We start from the raw sequence: 15961 nt of genomic DNA on the forward strand, positions 1-15961 counted from the left end.
TTGAATTACAACCTTTTTGCTCTCGTTTTCTCCTTATGCATTCTTCTGTTTGTTCAACCCAAAGGCTATAAAAACGGGAGGAAAGCATGCAGGCGAAGTGCATAATCTCTTCCTTAAGGGCTGTAAAATGGAATAATGTAGTACATTTAGCAATGTGCAATCTATTTTTGGAAAATGTATTGGGTCGAAAGTACAGAGTTGTAAAATGAGGCCCTTAACTCAAGTGAGGCCCAAGGTAGACCTTGGTTTCCTTGCATGGTACCAATCCGCTCCTAGTTCCTAATCCCATCCAATCCGCGCCACCAAACATGGCGTATTCTAATCCCATCCAATCCTTGATTCTCATGATAGAAAAAGAGTAAATTGTAGCAATGGTCTCTCAACTTTAATCAAATTGGGCCAATGGTCCCTCAACTAAAAATCCATTACCATTGGTCCCTAAACTCATCAAAATGTGTAGCTATGATATTTTTTGTCAACTTTGTTATAATTTTGTCAAAATAAGTTAGGTTGGAAGGACCATTGCTACAATTGAGGTCCCTCAACTCATCAAAACGTGTAGCCATAGTCATTTTTGTCAATTTGGTTAGAATTTTGTCAAAATGAGTTATGTTGAAAAGACCATTGCTACAATTGGGTTAAAGTTAAGGGACCATTGCTTTAGTTAAGTTAAAGTTAAGGAATCATTTCTCCAGTTGGATTAAACTTGAAAGACCAATGGTAATGGTCTTTTAATTGAGGAACTATAGATGCGCGTTTTGATGAGTTGACGAACCAATGGCAATAAATTTTTAGTTGAATGACCATTACTCTAATTGAGTTAAAGTTAAGGGACTATTACTACAATTTGCTTAGAGAAAAACGGTGAATGATTTCCCTTCTCTTCTTTGAACCTGCGATCCAAACTCCCACAAAAACGAAACGAGAGGAGACCATCATATTTTAGTTCAAAGGAAAAAGAAGTTTTAAGCCATAATTTAACCCGAAAGATTTCGAAAAATACGAGAAAAAAAAATAGAAAGAAAGAAAAAGTAAAAAGTTTTCATCTAAGTACACAATTACAAACTACTTGGAGTCCAAGCATTACGACTGTGGATTGCAACCTACGTGCCGATCATTCGCAAGCAATCTTGGTGTCAAAGCTGCTAAGGCAAATGGCAAATGCCTGAAAGGCTGAGATTGGATACTGATAATCCATGGTGAATACATCCTTACCCACTTTTCCAAACTGAAGAATCACATTTTCATGCTCCTGGCCCGCAACTCCATTCTCCGAAGAAGAAACCAGCTGAAAATTTTTGACTGAGGCAACTGTTACTCGTCCGTTGAAGTTGAGACACCAGCACTGGAGCTGTTCGTGCCACCTAGGCGCCTTGTTTCTCAATGCCAGCATGCCTTCATTCTCACCAGACTCTAGTGGAGATGGGAAATTCTCTGTCCGGGTTGATGTTGATCTGAAAAAAGGTACGGATGGAAAACTATCCAGGTTGCTATGCAGAAATTCAGTCTGTGTGGGTGCCACGCCTCCTGGCTCAACAGCACGGGCAGGGATGGAATCCATTACACAATGCATTCTCCTCGGACCTCTGATATTGACAGTATTTACATAAAATGTTACTCACAAAAAAAAAAAAAAAACACCCCTAGAAAAAGGAAAGTTACGATCATAACGCTTTAGGTAAATTGTCTTCAACGTTAGTTTCATTTAAAGGCAAGACCAGGAAGTTTCAAAAAGAAGTTTCTCATACCTGGCACCCATGACGTTCAACTCATAAGCAATGTGGGCCACAGGATAGTTGCCAGCAGGAACTCTGGGAGAGACTTTATTCACAAGCCTGGTTGAACGACATTTAGTGACTTTGGCTCCACTATTAGTAGGTTGCGCATCATAGATTGTGAATTTAGTGCCCAGAAAATTTGATCTGTTTGAGGAAAATGGGTCAATCAACTTAGGGCTAAAAGATGATCAAGATTTAGTCATGTTAAAGGGCTGATGAACATACCTGAGTTTTCCAACAAAGGCACTGTTCCCTTTCGACACATCCTCGGCATTCAAAGAGATGATGTAGTCCGTGCAGGTTGGGCGTCTACACTTTTTTGCCGCAAGAAGGAACTTCCCATCATCAGTTGAGGCTGGCAAGTACAAAAGCTAAAACAATTACATTTACATCTGGAAAGAAAACCCGATCTTAAAATCTAGCAAAGTACTTAATGAAACCCGAAATCAAAACCTTATCAACCTTTACCACGAGCATTATAGACAACCCAATAAAAGAAAAACTTGGCAAGCACAACCACACAGGACAAAACATTCAGTAATTACCTTGACTTAAACCCAGAAAAAGATAATATGTCTGGTTGCTACGACTCCGCTTTATATAACACTGCAGAAGGGAGTTCCTTGGACCAGACTGCAATATAGTAAACAAAGACTTCAACTGATATTTCAATGGAGAAGGGGTAGATATGATAACAACATGATTGTCGAGTAATAAGAAATTAATCTAAGAAGCTTTATGAAAACTTTTAATGAGAATATATGTCAAATTTTAAAAAATCACATCAATCACAAGAATGTTAACTTTCAAATCAGTCCAAAATGTTACAAAATTTGAACGTGTCGAGTAATAAGAAATTAATCAAAGAAGCTTTACGAAAACTTTTAATGAGAATATATGTCAAATTTTAAAAAATCACATCAATCACAAGACTGTTATGGTCTTTGGAAAACTTTCAAATCAGTCCAAAATGATACGAAACATTAACACTTGAGCCAGTCAGTTGCCGCCTACCCTATACATTAAAACTTTTCATTTGGTCCTTCAAAATTATTAAGATCACAAAACATGAGCGTCATAACCATTACTAAGTGAAACACTCATACCAGTATACACAGTGTCCATCATAATTCATGAATATGCATGTCAAAATTTGCCAGCTAGCATTGTTACATACGATATAAGCATATTTTCCTAACTCTGAAAATCAATTCTAAGTTGTACCAAGAAACGTATTAACGAAAAATAAATACATTATAAAGCACAATTGGGAAATACATGAACAAGAATCTTTATTAGGAAGGATGCGGGCCGGTCTCACAAACCTGCTTCAAAGAGATCGGGAATGTCAGCTTGCCCGAAACTTCTGGGGATTTCACAATCTCCTTCATGATTTCTCTCCAATTCCTGCAAACACCAGCACAACACACCACATTTTTCCTCGGAGGCCATGTATCATCAGACGCCTCTATTCTCATCAACACATCTCTCAAAAGCTCCGGAGGCATGTTCGCCCAACAACTCTGCTTCAATGCATCAACACGAAATGAGGTATCCTGAACGACCCGCTGAGACCTCGATCTCATTCCAAATTTAACATCAAAGCTTTTCCTAGAAATGCTCCCCAACTCACCTTTCATATCTTGAATCATACTCTTAAAAGACATCGCTGCTTCCCTAACCCTTGCCTTCGCAAAACTCAAAACCGCAAAACTTCCTATGAATCCTCCAACCTCTCCAGGCTAGCCCACATTCATCTCAAAAAACCAGAACTTCACCCCGAAATGTACTTAGCCCTAAGAAACAATACCCAGAAACCTAAACCACCAAAGTTCGATGCTTTCAATCATAACAGCCAACCATTAACAATTCATTATAAAATTTCTTCCCTCAAATGTGAATCCAATAAACACCATCCTATAGATCATTGACAAATCCATTAACTGAAACATACCCAGTACAGATCAAACCGCCAACTAGAATCAAAATCTGATATTTTCCCACAGATCTCTCTTTCCAACAGTTGCAAAATTACCCTACGAGAAACTAAAAGTCTAACATTTCTGATAACCCATTAAAGCTTCACACTTCTACAGAGATTGAGCCAAACAAACCTCGGAAACCAGCTTACAGGACCAGATTTTGAGTCAGAGACTGATACCCATTTGCGACAAATGATGTGAATTTGGGCGCGGAGGATTTACATGGCTTTGGTGATCAGTGTTTTTGCGCCTGCCTGGGTGCTGCGGTCGCTGAGAGAACACTGTGATGGCAGATGATGGGTTCTGTTACCAATACACTCCCTCCTCCTTATCCATATACTTCTAGTTCCTATTGTCCGAGTTCGAGTTTGGTTCCGGGTTTGGATTGTTCTGGTGGATTGGATTAATGGGTTTTGGTTTTTCTAGTTTAGCCCAACCCAACAATGGATTGATAAGATTAAACATGGCATTTGAACAAATTTGACATGATAACAATGGATTGATGAGATTAAACAGGGCATTTGGACAAATTTGACATGATTTGGAAAAGTGGTCCCCAACCCCACCCCCCGCGGTGGGGCGGGAACACTTTTGCATTAACCGTTGGATTAATTTATTGATTTGGAGTGGATTTGGTTTTAAATGGTTAGATTTGTTTCGACCGTTGAAAGTTTCTGAGCGCTTGATGGCGCGAAAGTACTATCATAACAATGAATAGATATTGACGTAATTTTACTGTTTTGTTTTTGGAAATTTGACAATTGCGAGGTTCTAAGTTTTGTCATAACAATAAGTAGATATTACGAAATTAACTATTTTCGTTATGTGAATTGGACTGTTGAAAGGTTTTGAGCGCTTATTAGCGCGCATATATTGTCACACGGTAAGTAAATAATAACATGTTTACTATATTATGTGAATTGTTGAAAGGTTATGAGCATTTAATGCCACACAAGTATTGCGGAAATCGTGACTAGATATTGGCAGATTTACTATTTTGGATATATGATTCGACCGTTGAAAAGTTATGATTGCTTAAATTGCACGCAAGTATTATCTATGACATGAACCAGTTCGTTCTAGAATTTTTGGAAGAGATTTTTCAGTGTAACCGGAACACGGGATGATACATTATGTGTTACTATACAAATAGTAGGATATGTGTGTTAAAAAGTTAATAACTTAAAAAAATAAAAATTTTCACCACTTATATAAAAACACGTGGTGTACCACCTGTCTTCAAGTTACAATGAAAAATTAGCATCTCTGTACCTTTGTCCTGCTCTCATAGGATAATTCGTGATAAAGGTAATTGAACCTTTTTCTCTCCTGATTTGAGTGAATAGGTATGTATCCAGACGCAGGCACGTAGTCCTTCCAAATGCTTATGTCTTGTCAGGACAAATGCACCTACTTTTCAACATGGGGTAGTGTCATTGGTGGATAGTTTGCATGAATTGGGAGGTCAACGACCAAAAATCACCGTGATTGTAGAAAGTTTAATTCTCGACTTGGCTTGACACGTTCGATACTGATATTCTTTCAAATATCAGGGTAGACACGTGCTGGTCGAGACCTGAAGATGACAAAACCATATTAAAATGCATGAGAACAAGAAATAAATAAGACTTATAAATTTAAATATAATGAATATGCAATTAAGGAACGTGTTCATAGCATACAACTAATCTAGAACACTAAAAATTGAATGAACAAATGAGTGGGTCCTACCCCAAGAGGACTCGAAGATGCCGATACGGAAGTGCCTTGACGCCGAGATTGTACACCTCGATTCTAAATCCTGAGGGGGTGTAAAACAAATATGAGTGGACCAAGTTAATATATATATATATATATATATATATATTAAAACAGTTATTCAACATATGAACCTCCAAAGTTTTATGAAAACTAATAGGATAATATGTAATAGGTTTTTTGAAAATCCTAGTATGCCATAAAACCTTTCATGAAACATATGTCGTATATAGTGTGCTAGCTAGTGATATCAATATCAGTATCTCTCGACCCAAAGCCATCAATATATACCTCATGCCAGCCATATATCTCCCTCAGCCAAACATCTCCCTCGTCCGTAGGCAGAACCATGACCACTAGATACGCACAAAATCATTGAACATAGTCTTTCCAAACATAGATACATATATCTCAAAAACATCTTCATAGTATAAAGTCATTCATCATCTATACTATAAAGAAGTGTGTAAAAGCATGTTCATAAGCAGTATAAAGGCATCCGTCATCTATACTACAAAGAACATGAGTTCAATAAAATATGGTCTACCAAAATATTCTCAGTAAGCGTAATATCTCATAAAATGTAATCATTAAATCATGCTTTTCATGACACACCCTGACCTGAAATATCCATTAGGACCCCAAAGGCGTGTTGGCCGACACCAGAAAGGTGATGAAACCATAAAGTGTGATAATGTATAATGTGTGAATACATTAAAATCTTAAAATGCCTAAGTACCTGAGTGCGCTGTGAGTGGTCTGGACCCATTTCACGCATGATACAGAGCATAAGTATAGTACAATAAGGTAAGATAGTGATTATACCATCAAAAGAAGCCACCTATACTGGGAAGTGCCACAAATCCTCGTCAATACGAAAACTCTGCTGCTAGTACCTGGAAGGGTGCATAAATAGAAAATGTGAGTGAGTGATCGAAACAAGGATTTTCAAAAATCATTTCCATTATCAAAGGTAGTAACCCCTCGCCGAAAGGCTTGTATAGTTTCCAACAAATCATACTACGTAAAAGTATGAAATCAAAAGAATACTAATAGTAAACCCGAAAGTATACCACTATCCAGCATCTCATTGGCAATACAAAGAATCACGTGCTTAATAAACCTTATTAGCATGCAAGTCAGAATCACCTATGGTGACATGTACCACTGTGCACATTTCATATCACATATCTCATCATGTATAGCTAGTATATAAGTTGGAGTCACCTATAGTTGTGACATCCCACATCGCCCAGAGGAGTGATCCTTAAATGTATATTCCCATCTTTACCTAGCACGAGGCATTTTGGGAGCTCATTGGCTTCGGGTTCCATCGGAACTCTGAAGTTAAGCGAGTAGCGCACGAGAGCATTCCCAGGATAGGTGACCCATCGGAAAGTTCTCTGTGAGTTCCCAAAAACAAAACCGTGAGGGTGTGCTGAGGGCCCAAAGCGGATAATATCGTGCTACGATGGTGGAGCGGGCCCGGGAAGTGATCTGCCCTGGGCTGGGATGTGACAATTTGGTATCAGAGCCTAACCCTGGTCACGTGTGTGCCGACGATGACGTCGGGCCCCTAAGGGGGGTGGATTGTGACATCCCACATCGCCCAGGGGAGTGATCCTTAAATGTATATTCACATCCCTACCTAGCACGAGGCCTTTTGGGAGCTCATTGGCTTCGGGTTCCATTGGAACTCCGAAGTTAAGCGAGTAGCGCGCGAGAGCATTCTCAGGATGGGTGACCCATCGGGAAGTTCTCGTGTGAGTTCCCAAAAATAAAACCGTGAGGGTGTGCTGGGGGCCCAAAGCAGACAATATCATGCTACGATGGTGGAACGGGTTTGGGAAGTGATCTACCCCGGGCCGGGATGTGACAATAGTGACCTATACGACTTATTCATATCTCATCATCATTGCTAGCACATATAAGTCGGAGTCACCTATAGTAACATGTACGACTTATTCATATCTCATCCAATCGCTCAACAATCATTGCTAGCACATATAGATCATCAATCAATTCCTGCACACGAGTCGGAACCACCTAGAGTGGTATGTACAACAGGCTGGGTGTAAATAAATACGCTCAAATGCTACGATCACGTGAAGGCTATGCGAAGTATCGCATGTCACCTACGAGTCGGAACCACCTAACGTGGTCTGTACGACAGGCTGACACTTACCTTGGATCCAAGGTGAGCGTGTGGTATGGGAGGTGAACGATCACGAGGCTAAGCCCTGGCCACGGGCGGGAGCATTAACACCGAGGTGCAGGTTTATGAGCTCTAACATATCTCAATACAATCGTACTCACTACCATCATTATCATCAAATTGTACTTACCTGAATCTTACCTGAGCGTCTGCAGCGTCATTTGGCACTTCAAAGCATTCACAATAATTAGGTTCAGGTAATAAACATATGAGTATGCCATGATGTAAATCTGAAATTCAACCATATTATAAACATTTCCAGATATATAGACATATATACAAATGACATGAAATGCATAATTGTAACACCCCACTCTCAAACTATTTACTTTTGAGAATAATCATCAATGATAAGTCCAAATAGACACTAATTAAATTAACTATCACTACTTACCTTTCCTTACCTCAATTTCTTGATTCTTCACATCTTAACTTATGACCAACATTTAACTACCAAAACCTAAGGTTAAATTTCCCATTTTTCACCAATCTCCCTTACACTGCTCAATTCCACAAGCAAGGCTATTATCTCAAATATTTAGTCTCGTTTATTGTATGGCTACATCTAATGTCTCGTTAGATTGCCTACGTACCCTAAATAGGGATCAAGCCATTTGTAGTTCACTAGTCCTCCAAAGCATTAACAAAAATTATATGAAATTCAATTTGTAAACGTTTGTGGAATTATCAATCATATATATACGATAAAAGGAAAAGACCCACTCACTGGTATGTGGAAGGGTCGCAGCTCCTTGGCCTCGAGTGATTGCGCTCGTCCTCGAGATAGTCTCACCTATATGCGAAACAACTATAAAAACGTTAATTTAAAGCACATAAACAAAAAGTAAGTAATAACTTCTCAAATATTACTCAAATGGGTGTTGGAATATACCACCGTGATCTACTTAACCTCACGAACATCCCTATATTTTTAGAATAATTTTTCGACCACCTACGTCGCACGAGCCAGCCAAGGCACGGCTAGACGCACAGGCCACACGAGGCCAAACCCTAACTTGGTCTAACGGCCGTTAGGAATATTCCGTTAAAACCTTAACAAAAGTTAACGGCCTTTACCTGACGCCGTTAGAATATTCCGTCAACTCTGACAAAATATTCTCCTCCTTCTCTGGTAAGCCTTACCGGTCGCCGCAGTTCGCTGCCGTCTGCAACTCGAATTCTCGCCGATTTCTGGAAAAACTTTAAAACTTCATATCTTCTTCATTTCTTAACTAAATTCCACGAAATTTGTACCAAAATGAAGCTTACAACAAGTAGAAAAAAACCTTACAACTTTTGTGACCCAAAACCCTTGAAAACTCATCGGAATATCCTTTGATATTCTAGTCACCTCAGCAACTCGCCAACCCGAGCTTTCCGACGTCCAAAATCTTCCAAAATTATTCCTCGAGCATCGTGAAGATGTTCTAAAGCTTCCTATAAGCTTAGAATCTTCCAAAAACTTCACAATTACGTGTACATGAACAGTACCTCAAATTGGAGGTTATGGTTCTCAGGTTTTCCAACAGCTTCACGTCCTAAAAATGGTATAGCTCAACTCCTGAGCTTGAAATGAGTCCAAAAACACTAACAATGACCAAGATCCGTGAGTGGAGAGGTTAGTTTCGAAGTTGTTCGTACAATTGTACGGAAATGGAGGAAAATCTGAGAGTGAGGAAAGAGAGGGAGGGTCCAGGGGTTTGTTTTGGTGTATGTGGTGTGTATGTCCTGATGGCAGCCAATCCAAAACAAAAGAAAACAAATCACCCAAGACACCAACTAACGTCCAAGGGCAAAATCGTCATTCCACGCCATCAAAGATAACTTTCGGGACGGGCTATCACATTTCATGTATGCATTTCTACTATTAAAATATGGATTTTAGAGGGATCCACTCACAGATACTTCGCTTGCCGAAAAGCTATGCAAACTAGCGAAGATGGAAACGCCACAAATAATTGCCCCTAAGCACATAAACAATTAATAAAACTCTATTAAAATGATTGAATTTGAGAAAACATACCTCAAAAACGGATCCAGGACGTCGAATTACTCTAAGAAGGATCCTAGGTAAATTTCGAAAAAGTCAACACAAAGAATATTCCTGATTATATTCCATAAATATTCCCCAATGGACAGAATATTCGGACATCGAGATGGTCACATGTCATGGCTGATGGTCTAATGTTTCAAGTACGATTGCTACTTGTGTTTTTGATGGATGGCTTGTGAAGATTGATGATGAAAACTCAAGAGACTTGATCAATTTTTACAAAGGGGTCTATTTTCTTCTTAAGTAGGGATAAAACATAGCAGATTAATTTGGATATTATATCTGTCTCATTTGAAGAATCTGCTTAAGGAAAGGTTATTGTTACGAGGGTGCATGGACGAGGAATCTGCATTTCTGGTGAATGATGATCAGCTTAAGAAGGAAAGTCGACATCCATTGACGTTGAATCTGCAATTGTATTTGGATCACGTTGGGGTTTGGTTTGAAATGCCGGGGAAGCAGGCAAAGAAGGCAGCCTGCATATTTGGAAAGGAAGCTAGAAAATTTTCAAAAGAAAAGTCAGCAAGTGGAGAAGAAAAGAATGTCTAGGAGTAGGAGTACCATTTGCATTGATCGTAGTTTTGGGAGCCTTTGCTCGATAGCCCTTGTTGTCCCCGCAGCGGAAGCTGTCCATATCGGGTCGAGGCACAAATGCAGACTGCAAAGATCAATCAAGTAAACGAGGCTCTAAAATTGGAACTCATTGCTAATGACGATTATCGTGTGGTTTGTACGGTTGGCAAACTGACCAAGTTGAAGAAGTTGTCACATTTAATAATCTCATGGGTGCATATAGCAGAAAAATAGAGATTTTTTTAGTGCATCGATATTTTTTACACTAAAGGGACGAGAAGTTCGGCTAAGTCACATAATGGGTAGCCTAATTTGATATCGAATTCGCTTATCCATGCGATTCAAACCTAAAACCTCTCACTTTCAAGTAAAAATAAATATTATCAGACCATAGTACTGAGCGATGAAAAATAGAGATTTAACTTTGTTGGAAAGCTGCTGGCAGAAGTGAAGGTATATGTGAGAATGGAGCCAAATGTCGGATTCTATACGTCCTATGACTATTGAGCGCATATGGGAGACAGAGGAATATGAGAGGCATGGCCGCAGCCGTTGAAGTTCTAGATGATTGGTAACTTCACTTACATGAGAGGGATAAATGTAAGAATGCCAAGTGGCTCCGTCTTGGATATCAATTTGTACGCTTGTCCTCCTCTCATTTGTCAATCTCACTCGACTTGGGAATGAGAGTTTTACCTTTTGGATAATGTTAGAGAAATTAAAATTTACAAACTAAATGATGTGTCATAAAAAAAAATAGGCATGTTAATAAATAATTAAGTAACAATTCAAGTCATCAACAATCATATCATTTCACTGTGCATGAATACGGTCCGGTACCTCAAGCGTAATGATATAATTTGTTGGAGTTTTTTTTCCTTAAGTTTCCAATCAATTGTATTATCGCATTTGATATATTAAACCGTAATCCGTTACATTGAAAAATTTGTCCTCAAAACAAATGAAAATGACAATTAAGATAAAAAAGAAAAATGTAGCTAGCATTTCTCATTTTAATTAATTAATTACTTTGTTTCCTTTTCCTTAATCGTCTACAAAAACAAGGTCAGAGTTTTGTAGTTATTATAAGCAACAACGTCTGAACCTTCAAAGCCGGCCGTTGTTGTTAATTGCCCAATTGACGGGGAATGTTATACTTTCCTCGTCGCGTAGACTGCACAACACGGCCAGATCCCGGTCCCACTTCAATCCAACGGCCGTATAGTCTCCCGTCGTATATAACCCAACAGTACCCTTCAACGTTGCCTATAAATACTCCTCTCTCCTTTCTTTCGCGGTCTTTGAAGTTTCTCCTTTTCTCTCTCTAAAAACTCGTTATTAACTCCTTCGCAGTCAGTCTCTCTCTAGAACTCTTTGATTTCTTCTGTCTCTGAAACTCCGCCTGCTCCGATTGTACTCCGACTCGAATTCTCTCTCCTTCTGCTGTGGATTGCGATCACAGGTGAGCGATGTTATTTTTCTTACTTCTGTTTGGTTTCCGAGAAAGTGGAAGAAAATTTGAAAAGAGTTTTCTAACTTAGAAAGAAAAGGAAACTTTCTTTTAATTTCTTAAAGCCTTAAGCTTTACTTGAAAATTGGAAACCTGAAAATCAAATTTAGTGTATTTGTTCTATGTGTTTGAATTTCATCAAATTTTTGTTAACGTTTGGTTAAAATCTTCATTAGTGTATACGATCGAATGCTTGGTTTTTTTTTTTATTTTTTTTGGGACGGTGAAGTTTGGTAGGGTTTCGTGGCCGATGGAGGTCTCTACCTTGGTGAGATTGGGGGTGAGATCGGCCACCAGTGAAGCATCCGTAGATTCGATCACTTTGTTCGTGGTGCTCCTATGTTTGTGCATTGTGATTGGTCATCTTCTGGAGAAGGCTCGATGGATGACCGAATCAGTAACAGCGCTTCTCATTGTAAGTTTCCTCAGATTTTTATGCTTTAGAACTGGTTTAGGAATTCGATTGCTTCTCTAAATCGAAAAGTCAAAGGTGCTTCTAACCACATTTGTTAACTAATATCTAAGTACTTCTGGAAAAGCGCTTAGATATTTAATAAAAGCCATGAGTATGTTTCTAGTCTAGCAGAAGCACTTATGGGCAGAATTGGATATTACCTAATTGTTCTGAAATTTGTGGATGACTGTTATTGGGGTTTGATTGCAGGGTCTTTGTACTGGAATTGTTATTCTACTAACTACCAAAGGGAAAAGCTCACACATCTTAGTATTTAATGAAGATCTCTTCTTTATATATCTTCTGCCACCTATTATATTTAACGCGGGGTAAGCCATGTATTTCGTATCAATTTCATATCTCTTCCTTCTCATTGTGATTTGTGTGCGTGCGCGCGTGTTTGTGCGTGTGCTCCTTGGGCAATATATTCAAAAGGTGGGAAGGTTCATCATGATCAAGTCGGAGTCGTTTAAGTAACATTTTGTTTGGCATTTAACATGTCTCTAATGGGATGGATACAAAGGTTAAGTTGTTTTATACTTGCATCATTCCTCATTTTGTTTATATTGAGGTGTCTTAAATTAGGATTTTATCTGTACTTTTTCCTCACAGCTTGTTTGTGATTGTTTTTCTGTGACCAGAGTTTACACTTATCTTTCCTGGTCTCATTCTTTTCCCACACCAGATTTCAGGTGAAAAAGAAGCGGTTTTTCCAGAACTTCATGACAATCACGTCATTGGGTGCTGTCGGCAGTTTAGTATCATTCGTAATAATATGGCTAGGTTAGATATCCTAACATGCCATGCTAAGGCTGACATTACAAGAGAAACTAATGAAAACTACGGTTTTTAATGTTTGCAACTTCACGATCTTGATGCAGGTTCAATGCATTTGTTTGAAAAATTGGACGTTGGTTTCCTTGAGATGGGGGATTATCTAGGTAATCTCTTCGTTACTTTCTTATTTTAGTCTACATAACATTCAATTAAGTTTGCCCTAATATTTGTTTTGTATTTGAAAAATACATCGTTTTGTTTGCCTTTTATGTGCTCTTAGTTTTTGTTTCACTTCTGTAGCACTCGGAGCAATCTTCTCGGCTACAGATTCAGTTTGCACCCTGCAAGTGCTTAATCAAGATGAGACACCTTTACTCTACAGTCTAGTTTTTGGAGAAGGTGTTGTAAATGATGCCACATCTGTGGTACTTTTCAACGCAATTCAGAAATTTGATCTCTCTCACATCAACTCAACCATTGCCTTGAAGTTTAGTGGCAATTTCTTATTTCTGTTGTTCACAAGCATGGTGCTTGGTGCAGCGGTGACTCTCTCTCTCTCTCTCTCCCCCTCCTTCCCTCCGTCTCCCTCTGTGTGTGTGTGTGTGTGTGTGTTTGTTTGAAGAGCGTGCATGTAAATTTTCTCCGTCTCATGAAATGTAACCTAAATCAATTTTCATGCATGATATCAAATTGTAGGTTGGATTGCTTAGCGCATACATCATAAAGAAGTTGTACCTCGGCAGGTAGTGCTGATGACCATTTCTTATAATAATACACTATTTTTCAATGATCATGTCACTCTGTTCCTCTGATAATAATTTTTAAAATTTGTCCAGGCACTCGACTGATCGTGAAGTTGCACTTATGATTCTAATGGCTTATTTGTCATATATGGCGGCAGAAGTAAGATTTCGGACCTCTTGGACTGAAAGCTCCATCTAGTTTAGCTTCATATAGTTTAGCTGCAGATATTTATTTCTTGTTCAATTCTGACCAATTTTGTTCATCTTCCAGCTATTCAATCTAAGTGGTATTCTTACCGTTTTCTTTTGCGGGCTTGTCATGTCACACTATACCTGGCATAATGTAACTGAAAGTTCAAGAGTTACAACCAAGTAAGCCAACTTTGCCAATAGTTTGCGTAGCAACGAAACTTATTTGCTTTTTCTCATACAAATGCACACAGATGTAAATGTATATAAAAATACAGAACTTGGACAAAGATGTCTTGTGTCTGTTTCTCACATGCTATTTCCGCAAGTGCAGGCATGCTTTTGCAGCGTTCTCGTTTGTTTCTGAGATCTTCATCTTTCTATACGTCGGTATGGATGCCTTGGACATTGAGAAGTGGAAATTCGTAAAGGAGAGGTAACACCTATACAAGCACATCATATAATTTGTAAAACGTATAACTCATTATGACAGGCATGCATTTTTCACTTTCGTCCAAATGGAGCTTATTTTCCTTGTTCGTTTACACTTTACAGCCCTGGGACATCAATTGGAGTCAGTTCGATATTACTTGGCCTGGTTCTTGTTGGAAGAGCGGCTTTTGTATTTCCTCTATGTTTCTTATCAAACTTGGCCAGGAGATCTCAGATCGACAAAATCGGGTTTAAGCAACAGGTTAGCTATTTTCCAAATCTGTTACTTCAAACTTTTTGGCCTCTTGAATTTCTTAGTGATTGACTCGTTGACATAAGCTCAAACAGGTGACAGTATGGTGGGCAGGACTCATGCGTGGTGCTGTATCCGTGGCTCTTGCTTATAATTGGGTAAGAATAGGATCAAATTTAATGTGTTTCCTAGTTTTCTTTTACTGCCACCCAATATTGTATTTGGTTTATACAGATTGCGTGCAATTACGAGCACTCATTATTCATATGCATTTGTGTTTTAATATAAGGAAGTTTGTATTATGCTGTGTTTCTTCAGTTTGCAATGTCAACGCATACTGAACAGCGTGGAATTGCAATCATGATCACTAGTACGATAACCGTAGTTCTCTTCACTAATGTGGTAAAATACTAAATCGCTGGTTAAATTTTTTCAGTTCATATGATCAACTATTTTCTCATGAGTCCATTCTTTAATTCCAAATCGGTCTTTGGCCATTGTAGGTGTGCGGATTATTGACTAAGCCTCTCGTAAGGTTCTTGTTGCCGCAACAGAAACACTTAGATAGTGTGATGGTGTCCTCTGAGTCGGAGATGTCTCTGGCTATGCCACTCCTCGCTAATGAGGAAGCTCCAAAGTCAAATATGTCTGGCGATAACATTCCCCGTCCATCCAGCCTGCGCATGCTCTTGACGACACCAACTCGTTCTGTCCATTACTATTGGAGAATGTTTGATGATTGTTACATGCGTCCTGTCTTTGGCGGTAGAGGATTCGTTCCTTATGCTGCCAGTTCACCGAATGAAAATATGCATCAACCGCTACTCAGTGAGCAGAAAATTGTAGAGTTGTAACTTCAGGATTGATTGTTCGTTAAGTTTCTTCGGTGTAAATAGTCAAAATTATAATTTATAGGCAGTTCTTCCTGAGCCTCATCAGTCTAAGAAACTCGTTTGGATGTACTTTTAAAAATGTCTAAAAGCGTTTTTAGAGAAAATGTTTTTGGGTTCCAAAAGCACTTTAAGTGCTTTTTGCAAGAAGCACCAGTTCCAAGAAGCATTTTAAGTGTTTTTTCATGATTTACTTGCATTTTTACTAAGAATTGATTCCAAAAACATTTTCACCAAAAGCGCTTTCAGTTATTTTAAAAGCACATTCAAAAGATTATTGGTCTTGTAGTATTGTATATGGAACTTATGAAAGAGATGGGATCAATTGTACTGTGCCTTGGTGTACAAGATAGT

The 15961-nt window shown here is 38.7% G+C and overlaps 2 protein-coding genes across 2 annotated transcripts; one reads left to right on the plus strand and one right to left on the minus strand.

The window, feature by feature from the left end:
* Positions 1 to 915: 915 nt before the first annotated feature.
* Positions 916 to 4079, minus strand: LOC103967377 (tubby-like F-box protein 3). Its single transcript, XM_009380627.3, has 5 exons — positions 3104 to 4079; positions 2324 to 2411; positions 2004 to 2133; positions 1749 to 1922; positions 916 to 1586 (listed from the first exon to the last, which is right to left on the minus strand). The coding sequence occupies exons 1-5, from the start codon at positions 3443 to 3445 to the stop codon at positions 1115 to 1117; spliced, it is 1206 nt and encodes a 401-aa protein (XP_009378902.2). The 5' UTR covers positions 3446 to 4079; the 3' UTR covers positions 916 to 1114.
* A 7468-nt stretch (positions 4080 to 11547) lies between these two features.
* On the plus strand, positions 11548 to 15952 carry LOC103967376 (sodium/hydrogen exchanger 2). The gene is made up of 14 exons (XM_048585540.1): positions 11548 to 11821; positions 12099 to 12284; positions 12534 to 12652; positions 13009 to 13106; positions 13205 to 13264; positions 13401 to 13642; positions 13797 to 13843; positions 13937 to 14003; positions 14115 to 14215; positions 14367 to 14468; positions 14588 to 14726; positions 14813 to 14875; positions 15036 to 15119; positions 15221 to 15952. The coding sequence occupies exons 2-14, from the start codon at positions 12120 to 12122 to the stop codon at positions 15569 to 15571; spliced, it is 1638 nt and encodes a 545-aa protein (XP_048441497.1). The 5' UTR covers positions 11548 to 11821; positions 12099 to 12119; the 3' UTR covers positions 15572 to 15952.
* The last annotated feature ends 9 nt before the right edge of the window (positions 15953 to 15961 follow it).

This window comes from the organism of the source record quoted next, unplaced genomic scaffold, assembly GCF_019419815.1.
Source record: "Pyrus x bretschneideri cultivar Hongxiangsu unplaced genomic scaffold, Pyrus_bretschneideri_v1 Contig23, whole genome shotgun sequence".
Taxonomy (NCBI): domain Eukaryota; kingdom Viridiplantae; phylum Streptophyta; class Magnoliopsida; order Rosales; family Rosaceae; genus Pyrus; species Pyrus x bretschneideri.